General features: G+C 38.7%; 1 protein-coding gene across 2 annotated transcripts in view; it reads left to right on the top strand.

The window, feature by feature from the left end:
• The window catches only part of MOB2 (MOB kinase activator 2), a 113,825-nt gene that overhangs the window by 13,485 nt on the left and 81,883 nt on the right, over positions 1 to 18,457 (top strand). The window contains exon 1 of one of the 2 annotated variants that reach the window (XM_027724149.2): positions 10,018 to 10,278. The exons of the other annotated variant lie outside the window; for it this stretch is intronic. Coding sequence (XP_027579950.1) covers positions 10,229 to 10,278 — 50 coding nt within the window. The 5' untranslated portion in view covers positions 10,018 to 10,228. Of the gene's footprint in view, positions 1 to 10,017; positions 10,279 to 18,457 lie in introns of those variants that run through there. 2 annotated transcript variants of the gene reach the window in all.

Raw genomic sequence — 18,457 nt, 5'->3', positions numbered from 1 at the left:
TAAATGCTTGACACTTGCTTATTCCTCTTAGCTATTCTGAGCTTAAGTTTTTTAAGTTTATGTAAACTTTTGTCACAATCTGAAGAGTTGTTTTCAGTCTGATAGTTTTGTTGTGACTAAAACAAAATAGTGCAATATAATAATGTTAAGTCACAGTTTGCTAATTATAGTCAGTAATTCAGTAGGAATTACTGTAGTGTCTGGAAATAGGAAACAAAAAGATCATGAATTGAAGGTGCTTTCCCTAAATGTAGTTGCCATTTAAAATTATGTAAATGCTGAATTGAAATTTCTTCTGACAGAATGCTTGGGGTGAGGATTTGTGATAGAATAATTTCTTTTTCTCCTTAGGTGAGTACTTTCGTTGTTGGTGGGCTTTTTTGGTGTTTGTGTGTGCACAAGAGAGATCTCAGTATGTGTTCTAAATACATTTTGCATTTCTAAAGTTCTATGGTTAGTAGACACTGGCTTAATAATCCTAGATTTATTTATGTAGTATAAATAGAGGAGAAAAGTCTTGATCAGGAGACATGCAAATGCTAAGTATGTAGAAGAAGAAGATATGATTCTGATGGGTACTGCAAGGAGTAATATTTAACCAAGCCAGTAAAAACAGCTGATCAGTTGAATACTACCTCTGATTTGTTGGTATCATGCTGAGAATAAATCAGGTTTGTGTAGTGACTGGAAATGACCCTTTTATATTCCTTGGAACTGTTTACACTTTAGGCTTTTGAAAACCCACTGCTCTTCTCTGGCTTCCTTTAGTAGGTTTTAAATCAAACTGTTACAAAAATATTGTGTACAGGTTATTGTCCATGAATATTTCATGAGAATTAGCATTGGTTTAGCTAACTCAGTTCAAAAGATAAATAAAGTACGTGTGACAGTGTCCAACATTTGAGTCTTGTAACTCAGTGCTTCCTGGTGAGATTCCATTTCCTTTAAGATACAGTAGAACTTGACTCATTCAGGTATTGCATTCTCCAAAATATGTTAGAGAAGATTAAGTCCTGTATCATCTAAAGGATGACCTCATCCCATGCCAAGGGAGCAAATGAGGCTATAGCAGCTCTTGTGAGCCTTTATTATGAAAAAGTGGGCAGATTTTATCAGTACTGTCTCCTTTGCCCTTTTTCCTCTAGAAGATATAGCTTTTACCAAAACAAGTCGGTGAAGAAGTTGCTGATAAATACTTTAGATAATTTTGAAAATAGTTCACATCTGGGAGTGGAAGGGAAACAAAGGAAAGTTAAACATGCAGTGCCTACTCCCTCAGATGCACTGTGGCAGCAACATGTTTGTAACCACCCTGACAGACTTCAGTATGTTACAGCCTGTCCAAAGAAAAGCTATCTGGATTTTTAACATGGCTGTGTAAAAGCAGGAGGTTCCCTTTTTGTAGGGCAGAACCACTTCTTTCTGTTGCTCCAGTTTCTCCCTCCAGCATGTTTACAGAAGACAGCATTCCTCTTGCTACACCTTGCAATAATAATAAACAGAGCTGCCATATGCATGAACTATGAATGTTTCTGAAGACTGATTGTCTTAAAAAACCCCCAACAAGTAACGACATTGATACTTTATGTTGATCCATGTTAGACTGCAGGTGTGACTATTCTCAGTGTTTTGGATGCTGCTGTCAATAAATCCATGTTCAAAAATGGAAATGATTGTCTGTATGACACAGTAGCCTTTACTTGCTTTAATTCTCAATACTGTGCCTTTGAGGGAGATATTTTCACCAGTATCTGACAAGTGAATACGAATTTCTTCTGTGTCATTGTCATAGCTTCTTTGTCATTGCTTGATATTATGAGAACAAAAGAAAGCTGGGGACCTTAGTGAGAATGTTAGAGAGGGATTAACAGAGCCTTGTAGCTATGGAGTTAAGCTGGGCTTCTGTTTTCACTGCCAATGACATCTTGATTTATGCATACTGGGGATGTTTTTAAACGTAGAAGCAATAGGAAATAAGACAGTTTGCTTCTAGCCTGTGTTTCCTGCAGGGCTTCTTGGCTTTGCCTTCCGGTTCGACAAGAGTATTCGGAGCATAATCTTGTTGCTCTGTCCTCTTATTGCTGTTTATTTGTTTACTGGTTATATAAAGCTCTGGGCTTGAATCTGTTCTCCCCTTGCCCAAATATTCTTTGCAGATGTAGGTTGGGAATGTGCACGCAGAAAAACCTCTTGTGCGCATCCTGTTTTCGAATTGTGTTATTTCCTTTAGTGTTGTGCTCCTGCGGAGAATGTGATTCCAAGGATCTCCTGTGTGTCTGACCAAGATGGTGACTGCTAAGGGTAGAAGTGCACAAATGGTATAAGAGTTTAAACAAGGATGTTCAGCTGGCAAGGTTGTTTTAAGTAATGGATGGACTTGTAGTTTTCTGCATAGTATTTTATATACTGCAGATATCTAAGTAGTGTAAATTGTGGTTCAGGGTTTGGTTATTTTTGTTGTTGGTGGTGGTTTTTTGTTTGTTTGTTTTTTCTTAGGGTACATATTAAGAAAAAGGTAATCTGGTAGCAGTTTGAATGTTCACGCTGTCATTATGGAATAGTGTAGCCACCGATGAACTTGCACAAATACCGAAAGCAGCAGCCTGAGACAGGACTATAAACTTCTCCCTTCCTACTGCTTTATTTATTTCAAATGTGCAGATTGCTGAGGTAAGCAAGCCTACAAAGTTGAGGTGGATTAGCCGTAAAGTAAGCGTTAACTATTGTGAAAACAAGCCGCCTTCTATTGCCAAGCACTTCTGAGTGGCCTGTTGCTGGTCACTTGCTGAAAGGTGACATAATTTGCAATTCTAATAGTGTAACAGCTTTTCCCTGTCATGCTGAAATACTTTTGAGGGTATGCTCACTGGAAATACATTCATATGATTTTGCTTATGGGTTTAATATAAAAGCAGAATGGTAGATGGAATTCTACTTTTATTACCAAAGCAGGAGCTTTTAGAATGGATCAAAGGAGTTTTACTAGGAAGATGATGGATTTTAACCTCTAGCTCTCTATCAGTGGTCTTTGGTATTAAATTGCTAATACAAGGTACTGATTAGGATCTTCCCATTCAGTGAAATCATACTGCTTTGTCTTCTTTTGTAGGCTTCTGGGAAACAACCTCTTCAGCTAATGTAGTTACGGTGTTGATAAAAAGTAAAATATGCCTTCATCTATGTAAAAGACCGTATGAGCACAGAAGCTTTCCTCGTCCTTTAAGTGCTGTAAAACAATAAGAATAATTTTTGCTACAGGTACAGAGAATTTAACCATAATACTGCAGTGGGTTTCATCATTACATCCATAACACATACAACATCCAACAAACACATACATGGTGTTTGTAACTAATTTCTAACACCTAGAAATTGCATACCACACAGAAACCATGATACCTCCTGGTTTTTTGAGGTATGCAAAAATATGCATAGTAATTTTTTATTTTAGCGGTGTTTGAGGCTGAACATAATGAAATGGCAAATTTATAGCATGTAGGTTTTTGTTTCATTTTATTAATTGATTGTCGTATTAGAATTCTTCCCCAATTCTCCTATTGTGAGAATATTTTGCATCATTATACAGAAGAAATGGTTCTAATGTTTGTTTTGTCATATAACGAATAAATGTTGGTTTGGAAAATTCCTCTCCCTAATTCCTGTCTTTAAAGTCTTTGTTATGATTCTAATTAGTAGGTATTAGCATATGTATCAAAATGCAGAATGTGCAAGTACTACTTGGAAAGCTAAATGCTAGGTTTAGCTCATTTTGTATCACTGAGATTTATTTTGAACAAAACATTAGCACACTGAAGTATGAAAAGTATAAAATTATGGCATAAAATCAACATCAATAAAAATATGTCTTGTGTACACGGCTTTTCCCTCTCCTAGTATCCATGCAGCTGGGCAGAAAAAGAGCAGTCTAACAAATGTGTTGCTGCTCCTCATGACTGAGACTGGAGGAGGTAAATGTGGAATTCTCAAATGTGGAGTTGAAAATGTAAAACCATTAAATTGCTTTTATAGCATTGAGAAGCAGGAAATGGGGTGGATCACTTTGAGGAGGAGGAGAATTTTCCCCTTCGGACCAAACAAGCATACATTTGTTTTGTCAGTTGCAATAATGTGCCATCCAGCGTAAATGTTGGTACCACTAGGTCTGTAATAGCCACAGCCACGGGCTGGAAGAGCCTCAGCCCACGAGCTCTGGCTACACCAGGAGTTGTGCCCAGTCACTTCTGCTGTGATTCTTCCTGTTTTGAAAACCGTCTCTTCTGTAAAAGGTGAGAAAAGAGATGAGAAGAGCTGTAGAACTTCCTAATTTTTTTTAGACTTGGCATAAGTATCTCATTTGGTACCCTGTTCTGCTCACTACACGTTGCATTATTTCCTAATACATATACTTTACTTTCCCTCCAGAAGAGAGAAAAAACCTGAAACAACTGAAATTGAAGCAATGACTGAAGAATGTGTAAAGGCAACCTTGAGGATTTCCCATGTAAAAAACTTTAAATATACTTTTACAAGGAGGAACAGGTCTTTATAAAAGCACTACAGTATCCTGTAACAAAAAACTTATCACACAAAGACTATGTATTTTATGCCATTTTGGGCCAATGGGACTGCTGTGAGAAGTGCCCTCTTCTCACTGCTTGAGCTGTTTATTCCCTTCTCTTTGCCAACTCAAGTGCTTGAGTGCTTAGGAATTGGATCCCGCTAGTGATGCAGGCTAAAGCTAATGGAAAGAAAACAGCATTTAGGTTCAGCTGGGATCAATTCCTTATCCAATTCACTGTACTGCTGCACAAGTACCTCTGCACAGGGAGAGGCACAGAGGGAAGATTGAGAGACCAGAGTGATGGAGAGGGAACCGTGATCAACTCCAGTGGTGGTAGTGACAGTTTGCTGGCTTGATGTATTTGTGGAACTGGTTATGTACTAGTTTGGAAACTAGTTATGTACTAGACAAGATGAAACTTTTTTCCTATAAAACAGGCTAAAATAATCCACTTTCATTTAAGTGATATGTCCTCTGAAAAATAAATAATTGTTCAAATATCTATGAAGTTGTTGTTCTCATTTGCTACAAGTGTGAATCCAGAAATGTCACTATGACAGAATATGCTTCTGTTTGGTGGGGGAAAAGTAACTTCAAATCTGATATCAAAGTTAGGATGGCAAAGTCAAGCTGCCTTGGTAAGCAGAGGAATAGAGGAGCCAGGGCAACTGCAGAAACAAGCTGCATGTAGGCTTGCTGGGTATGCTGTTTAACTGCTGCAGATCTCATGAGGGTTTGTGGTGGTGGTTTGTAAAGACTGTTTGATTTTATGGGAGGTTATGCTAATTTGGTTGATATGCTTCAACAGATGCTTTAGCACGCTTTCCGTTGTAGTCTTTACCTGAGGTTTACCCTTTCTAATGTGATTATCATTATTTGAAGAATAGTTTGTACATCAGCTTATTTTCTGCTAAAATTAGACTGTCTGTCTTTTATATGCAAGTTGCTTTGCTTCAGCAAGTGAAAGCAAATTGGACTCATTCTGTATCATTTCTTTTGTGTTCTGTCACCCTCTATGGTAATAGCCAGTTAAAAGCTCAAATTTAAGATATGTGTCTCTTTTGCTCATTTTTTCTGCTGACATAATACTCCATAATTGGGATGCCATGTATCCTGGGGACAGAAATGGATTCTTTCTGTGGATGGTCACATGTAATCTTTTGGTAAAGGACTGACTTAGATAAAACACATTGCCCATTGCTGGATGCAGCTGTTAGGTCTGAAATCCTGTTTATTGAATAGGTGATTATAGAAGAATAATGATAAATGTCCTCCCTCTCTTAGTGCCACAGATGGCCAACTTGTGCTGGCCAGGGGACCAAAGGGAAGTTAGGAAGTGGGATATGCATCACATTCTGTCTATTGCCACATGCTCCCAGCCAGATGTTTTGTTATGTAAAAATCTCACGTGTACTTACAAATCAAAAAATATGTCTTTAATATGAAATGACATGAAGTTCTTGACTAAAATCAATTACAACAGAATGTTCTTAATTTGATATCTTTGCAAATTGTACTTTGTTTTGTGTGACTCACTGAAGATGACTAATTTTGTTCACCCTAAAGTTACCTAGCTGTTCAGAGTACATTCCTTGTGACTCAGTTCACGCTTAAAATTTCTGATTTTGTGCACTTTTCCACAGTAATATTTGTGCTTCCAGGATGCAAGGGGCCATGTGTTAATACACTTGTTACAGGACCAAGCATGCTGTGCTCAGGCACAGTGCTTTAGAGGTCTCCAGAGTATTGTGAAATGCAGCCATGTAGGTTTATCAGGAGCAGCTGGTTTTGTTCTGTGGATGGATCCATTTGGAGGGAGGGGGGAGTGTGCTGGTGGCTTTTAGAGATTAGCTGGTGACAGTTTTGCTTGGGAAGTGTACCAAGTTTTAGCAGAGCTACTGTAAGAGAGATAGGAGCTGGAAAGGGACAGTGAAAAAACACAAGCTCTACTAATCTTTTTGTGTCAGAAGAAGCCTTCAGGATTTGGTTATCTGCATGTGGGTCTAATTGCAGCCTTGATTAGAGGAGTGTGTAATACTTCCTACTGAAATAAAGATCTGGCTGAGCTGTTGGACACACAAGGCCTAGATGAGGCATCAGAGCAGCTGTGTCCTTGTGCAGGCGAGAGGGAGGCTGTCCGGTTTATTGGATCTTGTCAGATCATGGCAGTGCATGCTTCTTAAATCCCTCAGGGTAGGGAGGGAGTGTCGAAGCAGGGGTGGCTTATTTTAGGTAAACAGATTTAGACAGCATTCCATTTTCTTGTTCCTTTCCCACTGAGAAATGCGGGAACATCTCATGGAAGGGTAACGTTTGGTCTTCAAAATGTTCTCGTCCAGCCTTGTGGTGTTTTGTGGGCAGGAGCTGCGTGGCAGGTACGAGCTGGGCAGGGGGCCTGCAGCAGCTCAGTTAGTTTTGGTACCTTTTGTTTAACTTCAGGAAATGGTGGATGAGTGTTTGCTTTTAATGCTATTCCTACTCTCCTACTTCTCCTCTCATTCTTTTTCCTAAGCTTATATTGATTCAGCATTGACAGCAAGCATTTGCTGAACTTACTGCTTCCTTTTGTATTAAAGTGTAACTGTGATTTTTTCGTAGTGAAAGAGCAGTGGAAGATTTTTGTGATTAATTCTTGGCTGTTGGAACTTCATGTAATTTGGAGGAACTGAGAGGGGTTTTGTAGCATCTTCAGCATTCTTGTAGTCTGTAATAAAGTTATTGCTATGCTCAGGTCTTCTACCTATTTTTAATATATGAAGCAAATGCTTACTTAGCTCTCCAACTGAACAGAAGGGACTTGAGAATAATGCCTTTCAAACAAGTACTATATTCTGATTGATTATCCTTATCTTGGGCGGGACAGCCTTGCTCCTGCATGTCAGAGTGTAGTTCTGTACCATCTCTTGCTGTGCTTAGAGAACTTCTGGGTATTACACCGGAATGGATTCTTCTTTCTCGGAGAAGAAGGTCCCTTGTCTTTTGCAGCTTAGGACCAGCAGATATAGTACTAACTGATTTGAGAAGTGGGAGAATGATAGATATATTTTGGAATTGTAAATTAGACATAAGAGACAAGTCAGTAAATAAAATCTCTTCAAAGGAAAACACGCAACATTTGAATTGCAGAGGAGACATAGAACAGCTGTGCTGTACATGAGTAAGAAGTTGTTCTGTGTATGTGAGTGCATGTGAGAGTATGGCTGTGACAGTCAACTTGGTGTCCAGAGTTATACAACTGGAGGTCTTAATCTTGTATTGTAAGCTTTTAAGTAGCATTTTTCACTCCCTCAGAGCAGAGTCATATGAAAAGGCTGATTTAGGCTGTGGTACCACTGAGGAAAAGGAGGATGGGATTTTCCTGAATCAGTTCTGCCACTACCAGAATATTGCTGCTTGGTTAGTTTGTCATCTTTAGGAGACTGAGAGATGCTGCACCAACAATTTGTGTCTGCACTCAGTGAGTGGGGGGCAAGAACTCTGTGAGATGAGGAAGAGAGTTAATGTGGCCAGAAAGATACAAACATGCCTTTTCATGTTGATAATAACAAACTGATTGTAATTTTAGAAAACAGTAAGGAATATGGTACATATGGCTGAATAGTCCCAGATCTAAACACGAAACTTAGAAGTTTTGGAAGTAGAAGATCACTAAATGAAGAGGCTGATAGCACTTGGGTGATTCTTTAACAAAAATCTTCATTGAAAAATTTGAAAGAAATATTTTGAACAAGTGATGTGTATGGATTGAGTACTTAGGAGAGAGATGCTACATCCAGCTCTCACCTGTTTTCTAAAATCAAGGCTTATAAAGTCCTGTAGTTTCATTGTAAACTCGAAAATTTTTTTTCCCCTCCTCACTGTAGCGCTTTAGTCAGTGTAATTGGGAACATTTTACAATAGTAATGAACTTGGCAAGAGACGAGCCCTTTGCCTGCTGCCAGAGTAAAGCAAATAAACAAATAAGGAAAACAAAAGAAGATCCCTCCCTGTCCCCTCTGCGGGTTGCAGGAGCGGCTGGCACCGCTGGCTATGCTGGCGGAAGGGTGGAATGTCCTGCCGTGCATTCCACGCAGATGGCCTGGACCCCAGCCACCCCAGCAGAGCAGAAAATACCATGCTTTCAGCCTTGCCACTTGTGATTTAATTGGAACTGAAGCAAACTTTAAAAAATAGTACATCGTCAATTAGAACTGTTTTTCTGTGCTTCCAAAAATTACACAAGGCTTCACTCAGGAGAAGCTGAATTCTTCCATCATATAAACATTACTAGGATCTTCATCTTAAGGATAATACCTTTTCTTTTTGGGGTACCTTGCCACTAAGAAAGTCCCAGTATCTCCATCTGAACAGAGCACAGTCATCACCTGAAGAGAGTAATTTTTCTGTATTCCCCGCTTCTGGTTCTCAGCAAAATATTGGCCTTCTGCTTTCAAAAATGGTGACATAATGCTTCCCGTGTTGCAAATACTACTACTGTTGTTCAGGAGCATTTGAGACTGCTGGTTGTGTATATATATATATGTATATATATATATATATAGTTGTGATGATCAATACTGACTCCTGATAAAACAAAAGCAAATACACCTTATAGTACTCTTGCAGAAACTTGTGCTCTCAAACTCTGAACTGGGTTCTGAGTATTTTATATATTAAGACTGACTGCAAAAGAAATGTGCTGGTTCTTGCAAGACCAGGTACTCATCTGAGCTTATCTTGCAGTTTGTCTGTAGCACTGGCTACCATAACAGCTTACCACTAATCACATCTGCAGGTAGCATGAGAGAGGAATGGTGCTCTTTTCCTGTAGCTTACCTATTGTTTGGTCAGTCACCATTAAGGAAGCAAAAGACTATAACCTTAACTAAAGGATGCAATAATGATGCTTTGTAGTTATTTATCAGGCAAAATCTGACACCATTAGGGAAGTAGAACACCCTATTCTTAATTGAAGGATGTGATAACGAAGCTTTGTAGCTGTTTAGTAGGCAAAATCTGTGATTAGTGTCACGTATTGTTTTAGAATGTGGAGAAGGAATAGCTAATGTTTGTGGGATGAAATAATTTTAGAACATGGAAAACTATTTCACCTAATTCTACAGTGAAGTCTTTGCACTGTGGAGCACAGGCTGGGTGGTTCAGTGCTTCCTGATGTTTGGTAAGAAATCGTTCGTCACAACTGATAGAAGTAAAAAAGCTGGAGTATGGTTTCCACTAAGCATTTAATGATGGGGAGGACAGTGCTGTTTAGAAAACTTAAGTCCAAGTGGTCTGTTTACACAAAATATTTCAAGAATGCTATGCAAATCCATATATTAGAATAACAAAGCAGAGATCAGATTGTCTCCTTGAGGCCAATGGCAGTTGAAGGCCAGTGCCACCTCACAGCCATCGACAGCCTTGTGAAACCCGGAAGCACCCCGTGTGCAGGTACCTGCCATCTGCATGTCCCCACCACGGGAGTGCAGAGGGAAGGGTGAAACTCCAATATTCTTGGGCTTGCAAGTTTGCACTGGCCTGCTGTATGAATTCATGGGGATTATGCAGCTGTGAAAGAACACAACTGCAAACTGGAGGTATTTCCTTGTGATGAGAACAGCCAGCAGCTGTTGGATGAGTGTCTTTTGTTGGCCTACCAGAGTTTGAGCCAAGTTTGAGTATTGCAAGATGGACTTTTTCAAAAAGTTTGTGTTGCACCGGAGCATTTTTATGTGCAGGTGAGTGCATGCCAGTTACCTCTGCATTATTTTCACGCTGAAGATGAAAATGCAGCAAAGAGCTCCCAAACCAGCAGTGCATGTAAGATTTGGTGTATTGCTTTTTCAGGGTTTATACTTCAACCTACAGCTCTTAAATTCCTGCTTATAGCGTTTTACAAACCTTTACAAGGTGGTTGTACAGATGAGTTTGCTTCACTTTTCCACGAACATGGTTTAATGGTACACGTTCCATGCTAATGTTGACTATGACTATGCTAGGCCTCTAATTTACTATGAAATGTTTTTCCCTCAGTTTAACATTGCTTTCAAATACAAACAAGAGGACAAATTACTTGCAGTACCAGATAAACATGTACTTGGCTGTCTGATGAAAAACTGTCTTTCATTTTTTTTTTAATCTGTGTATATTTCATAATGTCTGTTGTTCTAAAATGTCCAAAAACAATTACCAAAAACAAATCAATGCTGGATGATAATTATAAAAGAAATGTACTGCCTGGAGCCGCTTATTCGAATATCGCCTTCCTGCTAACTACAATTAGAGATAAAGGATTACATTAGCCACTCCAAAAGGACAGCAATCCCTGTTGTAACATGTAGCTTTTCCCACTGTTCTCGGCATCCCTTGGCTTGCTGAGTCAAGCTCAAGAGAGAAACTTGAGAGTACACTGTACGTTGCGTTGTGAATTGCTATTTCTTCGTTAGCCAGAGTTCTTCACCAGGATTTATAATTGTGATGCTGTGGATTCTGTTAACTAATTAATTTTAGGTTCTGTTTAGTTTAGCAGTTCTTCTCGATGATGAAACAGTTTTCCTTGCCTGAGTTACTTGGAGGAACATCTGTGCACCTACTCTACCAAGGCCTTCCAGGAGGAGATATTCTCTGAGCTCCCTCTTTTGGGCAGGACGGGATGGTTGTGGACACAGTAGCAGACAGCTCCAAGTGGGGGTGGCACCCACTGAGCAGGTGAAGCTGCTGCTGCCACTTGTGCAAGCTTCATCCAGCAGGCCATAGAAGACCAGTGCCAGGGGTGCTGTCTGATTACTTAAGGGTTATCCTCAAGGAATAGAGGTTTTTCAGCTTTTTGTGTGTCAATTTAGCAATGTATTTCTCAGCACTGGAAAATCTCTGAACTTTCCTTTTAGGGGTAAAATAAATAGAGCAATGTACTATCCATAAACACAAATGTACCAACATGCACTGCTGCAGTTACTACAAAAGAAGAGCACATGTATGAGGGCACATGATATCCCATTTAGTTAAGGACTGGGAGGTGTTTGTGCACAACTACCACATGTATTTGAGACAACTTAGGCTGATCCAAAATATGCCCCGGTTTTAAAAAATATCTTGCATAATCAAGTTTACTAGTTCTTTTTTTTTGCAAACTGATGGTCTACGTTCTTGAAATAACTTGTTCATGTGAATAAATGAAAGAGGGAGTATTTCACAACAGCATTTCCATCAGGGCTTTCTTATAAGTGTAAAATGAGAAGTAACAAACCTCAAATATGAAAGTGCAGGTTGCCTCTTTAAACCCTGTTCTTAAATAACTGAGAATAGAAAAAAAAAGGAAATAGTTCATATTCAAAACATATGCAGTCTCCACAGTAATTTCTGAAGCTGCTAAATCCTCAGATCAAGAAATGAGAAGGTGAGATGTAGAGTAGTATTGCTAAAAGAGAAGGATTCCGTGCTTTTCACTGCTGCTAATGTATGCTCTTCCAGCCCCCCCATCCCCAGTGACTCCTTGGTTGCCTTTAGGTATTGTAATGCACCAGGGCCAGTACTATGAAAGAGAAATGGAGAACACTGTTGGTGCCAGAGCACTCTCTGACTGCAAGCGACTGGGGATTTGCAGAGTAGGAAACGATGCAGACCAGAACCCCAGCAATCTGTTGTTGGGGAAATACTGACTAAGATAAAGTAATAAAGTATTTTATAGAATATTGGATGGTATATAACTACTTTGTTCAGCATAACAAAAAAACCCAAACAAACAAAAAAACAACAAACACCTGGTGTTCCTGGAAGTTGTTGAATTCATGTTTATAGAGCCTGAATCAGGTGTAAAGCAGGCATCGCATAGGTGGCAGAAAATACAGTCTGCATTTGGTTATGATGAACTTGTTCCATAACCTATCACAGAGACATGAAGGTGAAAAGTCATGTAGTTCTCCACCTTCACTGAGTTCTCGAAGAACCATTTCTGATGAGGACGATAAAATATCTCTAAATTTGCTCCTTGCAATTAAGTCCCCTTGTATTTCCAGATTGGGTAAGGGAGAGAATTCTACTGTGTCCGTATTGTTATAAATATTTGCTAGGAGACTTTACTAAGAAATGCTGGTGAACATGGAATGAAATACTTTTCTTAGAAATTAGGCTGCTCTTGAAGTGACTACGTGGATTTCAAGTTTTCTTGATATCATTACAGAGGGCTTGTTTAGGACTCTAACAGAGCTGGATTTTTATTTTTACTTTGGCCATTAGCATACCAGGTGACTTCAGATACATCTCTCCAGCTCCTTTGTCTTTCACTTCCCAGTTTTAAAATGGTAACTTTCAGATAACTCACAGAAATCTGCTGATAAAATTAATTTTTAAAAACTCACATATGGTTGTATCCTTGAGATATTTAGTCTGCATCTTATTAAGCTGGTAAGAAGACTGAAACATTGGTAAATATGATAAATATCTAGATAGGCTGAGGGACAAATGTAATTTTTTGTTTATTTTTTTCTTCAGGATGACTTTTGTATCAACAGAGGCTGTGGTACCAGAAGATGCAGCACACCTTGAATGTTAGGGAAGTGTTGCTACTGGTAGCTCCAGACTGTAGTTGAATTTCAGTGTGTCTTCCCTCCCCAGTGCAAGATTGGACTACATTGGTTGCAGTTTGTTTTCAGGTGGTCAGTATGGACAATAGTTATCTACATGAGCTTTGCTCTCACTTGTTGATTTTGGAGGAACTTTGTGGGTGTTGGTTCTACAGAGATTATTAGCACAGCACCTAAGGGATGGCTGATAACCTACATTTACTGTTGTAGCAGCACTGCCCTAGGCCTGAAGAAGGAGCAGTAGTCAGGAAAATAACTTAGTTTTCATCTGCTAGAAAGAATCTTGCAAATCACATTAAAAATATGTTTAAAATATTTTTTTTTAATTCTGTGTACATTTCACACTCTTCAGTCTAACAGAGATTTTTTTGCTTGGGTAATAGCCTAATTTGCAGGAACAGCATTGTGCAGAGCGGTGACGAATCCTGGAACTCTAGATTCCAGCTAAATGAAAAAATTAACAGCAAACCATTTGAAGAAACAAGCTTGACATTTCTGTACCATACAGATGTATTTATGTGGGTTTCTGAAGAATTAGATTTTATAAATGGAATATTTTCCCTGAAATAGCAAAAATGACTTCTTTTTCCTAAGCAACACTGTCAAAAAATGCTTATATTTTGATTAACTGGATAATAAGAAATAACTGTACTATTGTAGCCCATAAAATAAGTGATAGTGAGGATGGTGTTTTGAAACATAATGATTTCAATTCAGCTTGGCTTGTTTATATATTTTAAAAAGTGAGCAAGAGTTGGCAATAAAGCTACTGTTGTATTTTGTTTCTAAGTTATCTGTGAAACGCTATCAGGAATTTAAGATACAGCTGGCATTACAATAAGCAGAATGAGTTCTGGCAGCATTTACAGTTGAGAGCTCTAAACAGTATTTTGAGTACTTGACTTTTCAGGGTTGATAAATCTCCTTGCACTACGTTTTCAAGGGAGCCTCTGAAAAAGGCAGTGATGCAGCAGGTTTGTCAGAGAGGCATCCTGGTACATCCTGAGTTTTTTTTGCTTAGGGTATCTCCAGACCTGAGTCAGAGGGAAGGAAATGTGACACTCAGGTCCTGTGGCTCCAGCTTAGATTTCCATCTACTTTGTTGCTCAGGTTTTGAGTTTCTTATTGTTGCTTTACTGTGGTAACATGATAACAAATGGACACATTTTTCACTAATAATTTTTCCATAGTGGCTGAGATGGCTTGTCTGAGAAGACAAGAAACTATTTAAAATTAGTTTGGCACTTGTGTTTAGTTGTGGTCAGAAAACATAGTACCCTGATTTTCATTAAAAACCTTCTTACCTTCACTCTCAACTTTTAAATCTGCAATGCATTTGCCTGTTAGATAATACATGATTTAAATGTGTTGTTCATGACTGAGCATTTTCAAGGATGATTTCCCTCTGCTATGGACTACTGCATCTTCACAAACAGTTTTTGCAGTCTCCAAGAAGATAATTATTTGAAAAATTCCAGTATTTAAAGAAGTGATTTGGGACTGAACTTTATTTAAGAGGAAGGCCACCACTAATATTAAGGATCTGAAATATTAATTCGTCTCTTCCTAACCTGTAGATGAACTAGGCTTCAGTTTTTTTATTTAAAGCCGTCTTTCTGCTGTCAAGTAAGAATGCCACTTGATGTACAGGGTGCTTCTCATCAGACTGTGAGATTCACATTCTGTTGGAGAACCAAGACCTCTATGAAGGGGAAACTCTTCTCTCGCTGCTGTGCTGTGTTTAAGCTGCTGCCCTAAACTGACAGCAATGCAGAGCTGCGGAGCTTCTTAAGCTTAGCAAGTTATAAATGGTATTCATAACGACCTTGGGAGGTGGGTGTTGTGTGTCCCAGGCATACACAGAGGAGAGATGGAGGGTGTTGTGCTTTGGGTCTCTTACTGGCATATTTCCCAAGGAACGCTGTGCGACCTCAAGCAAATCAAGAAGATACATGTTTACATGAGGGATGCTGCTGCTTCTATCGCAAGTATAATTCTGGAAGTGTAATGAGAATGAGAGGAAGTGGAGGACTTCCTGCATTAGTTTTTGTGGCTGTGTGAAGGGGCTGACTAAATTGCAGCTCTGTTGCACAACTGAAAAAAGTTACGTTAGGCTCAGATAAGTCTCTTGAGATGTGAACTAATATACCTCTTTGTGCTGCGTGAATCATGGCCAGATTTTTATTAACCTGGAAGTCAGAACAACAGTAATAATGACTGAATATGCTACTTGTCTCTGTATTTTACCTTAAGTCAATTACTTTCCCACAAAATGTATTAGTGCTAGAATACGTCTTTAAAATACAATTCACGCCATTGGGAAAAACTTCCACAGTAAACTAAGTATTTAGCATGTAAGTAAAGGGGCTGTGTAAGTTGAGAGAAAGAAAACAGTCATGGGGGACCTTTAACATAGTGGTGATATATCCCTCTTATGGGTCTCTAGGCAAGAGAGGGAGAAAACCTAAATGGGAAGGGATTAGTTTTATTGGGGAAAAAACTCAGGATGTATGTGGTGTGCTGGAGGGAAGATGGTTTCTTAAATTCCTTTCTGAAACTTCCAAACTAATTTTAACTAATTACTAGATTTTGGGTTGTGCTTAATGATATGCCAAGTAAGACTACATGATAAATGATTGTATTTGACTACTGCACTATGGATTTACAAAGCAAATTGATGAAATGTTACTGAATATATTTTATTTATTGTCATTTTGACGATGGCTATTAAAATGTTAATCATGTTTATTTGTTCAATATTTGTTTTATAATATCTTTACAATGGCTTTAGTGAGTGTTTTTTCTATTTATTCAATGTACAGTGTTAGTTTCTTTTTCAACTTTTAATTTTGCATGTATGATTTTTTTTTTTAATTAACATCTAGGACCTTGATGAACTTTACTGTAGGGTTGAAGGGTGATTTTGAGGCCAGTATGTGAGACATTTAGTTAAGGTGCAAGGAGAAGTGAAGACAATTTCTCTTCTGCCTTTGACCTCTGCACTTTTGTGGGGGTGTGGTTTTGTACACTGTACATGATACATAGGAGAAGTGCTTTGGAAAGTGCCTGTTTTGAAAAGTGCTTTTTTCATATCTGTGGATGAGAAGGATTAGTGTGCTGGTCAGCTGGTCAGTGAGAGAGCTTTCTGAAAAGAGTACGGCGTGCCAGATTTAATTAGCTCAACCTTGCTGGCTGACACTGGGGTTTTTTGGGTGGTCGTAACGATCACTCAAATAATTTCCAGAATCAAATATACTTTAGCCATGGGGGGAAGTGGGAGGAACCATAGGTGAAAATAGCTTGTTGTATCTGGGTATTTTTTATCAGAGAAAAGAACACTTTCTGAAAATCAACTTGATTTTCCTGTCATTGTGCTCTACTGCAGGTGTGTATATCCTGTATTAAACCAGGCAAACTAGAACAGTCCTGGTTCCCAGCAACCCAAAGGGTGTGTGTTTGCCTTTGATAACTGCAGTATGTTTAAAATCACATATTTGAAGGTAATTGAGGAGTCCTGTATTTTCAGTTCAGAATAAGATGGATTATGTCATCTGTTAAGGATATAATGCTGACGTTGCCAATTAGCTCGACACAAAAGGTTTTATGATGAGATACTGATCTTGTGGTTCAGGTTACTGTAGAAAAAACGGAACTCTCTAAAGCAGAGACTACAGACAAGAATGGCACTCACAGTATAAAAGCTGGTCCATTATGTAACATTAGGATGAAAAGCAGCAAGGAGAAGCTGAATTTCCAGAGTCCAGGTGCTTCCCTGTGTGCAATGCTGTACATAATGCAGGAAATAATATAAACGTACATTTGGAAGAAAGACTGAACATTGTTTTTCATATTCATTGCAGGCCACATATGTTTACCTTTTTTGTGTGTGTTGATGTCTTTCTCAACAGTTTTACTCAGAGAATAAAAACATGGTTTTACTTTTCTTTAAAAGGAAACTAAGTTTGCTGTCAGTTCTTCTTTGTCTGCCTTTTATCAATATAGGTGTGAAAGTACAAAACATGAACTAGTCTGCCTGTTCAACTGCATGTGCTATAAATCTTCTCTAGCATCGGACAAGGACAACATTCCAGAGTATGTTGGTCTCCTCAAGCTTTATAAAAAAGATCTCAAAGGTCAGAGCGAGCATGCTAATTAAAAACAAAAATGTTTTCTTTATGTATGTTCTTATATCATAAATTAAGAAATACCCTCCATTACTTTTATTATAATTTCTATGTATTGCATGAATATTACTTTCCCAGGAAGTGACTGAAACTCCCAGTTAGTATTTTGTCCAGATCCTTTTATTTAGGAAGCTTGTTCCGATTGACTATTTTAAATTGTAGTCATCAAGTGTTGTCACAGTATTACAAACAAGGGCTCAGGTTTTTTAACTGCTTACCCTCCTTTGCTGGAATGGTATGGTCTTCCTCCTTTTTTTGTAGTTGAGAGCTGCAGACACCATAAGCATAACTGTAGTTGGCATGAAACCTCAGGCCAGGAATATCAGTCAGGTACTGGCAACAGAATTATTTGAAGTCTTTGGTTACTAAAGTTATAAAAATAATGTAACACATAGAAAGACTTGTCAATAAGTCTTATGTAATCTGTCCTTGCAGACCACACTTCTAAGTTGACTTCCTTTCAAACGTGCAGAACAGGCCTACATGGATTAAAGGTCATGGTACATGCACTGCTGTCAGAGGGCATCATGATGGCAAATTGATGCATTTTGTTCCATGCCCTCAGCCTTTATGGGTTGTAATTTCTGTGAAAGGTGGAGATGAATAAACTTGTCTCATTTTATTATTGTGAGGTGAAACAGGCGTGAATTTCTCATGGTTCTGAGCTTTCTGCCCAGTTCTTGTACTCTGGGTGAATTATCTGCCTAGAACACTCTTCCTATAATCACACCATTTGCATGTAGTTCTCTAACACAGCTGGGCAGTCTTGAGTCCAGGCTTATTTTTTATGAAGTTTTGCTGTTTTAACTATTCACAATGGAGAGGATGTGCTGAAAAGTGCATTTGGAACATGCTTCTGTGGACAGACAGGTCTGTCCTGTGGTTCATTGAAGGGATCTTTGGAATGTAATGAATTTTTACTCTGTAGGATGATAAATCTAACTGAAGTTGTGGATTAAAAAAAATTATATGTGAGTTCCTGCTAGCCCTTTGATACGATGGATGCTTTTCTCATGCTTGCAGACTTGAGTGGTTCAGCAGGCACAGTATCTCCCCACCAAAGAAACTAAGCCTGTGGCAGGTGAAGTAAGAGAATGATAAAGCACAGGGGTCTGCCAAGCAGAAAGATACTGTCGTGATGGCAAAGCATG

The sequence above is a fragment of the Pipra filicauda genome, unplaced genomic scaffold (assembly GCF_003945595.2).
Source record: "Pipra filicauda isolate LSUMZ 115617 unplaced genomic scaffold, ASM394559v2 scaffold222_size1277272_pilon, whole genome shotgun sequence".
Taxonomy (NCBI): domain Eukaryota; kingdom Metazoa; phylum Chordata; class Aves; order Passeriformes; family Pipridae; genus Pipra; species Pipra filicauda.
The sequence above is the reverse complement of the archived record's forward strand: the minus strand, read 5'-3'. Positions and strand labels throughout refer to the sequence as shown.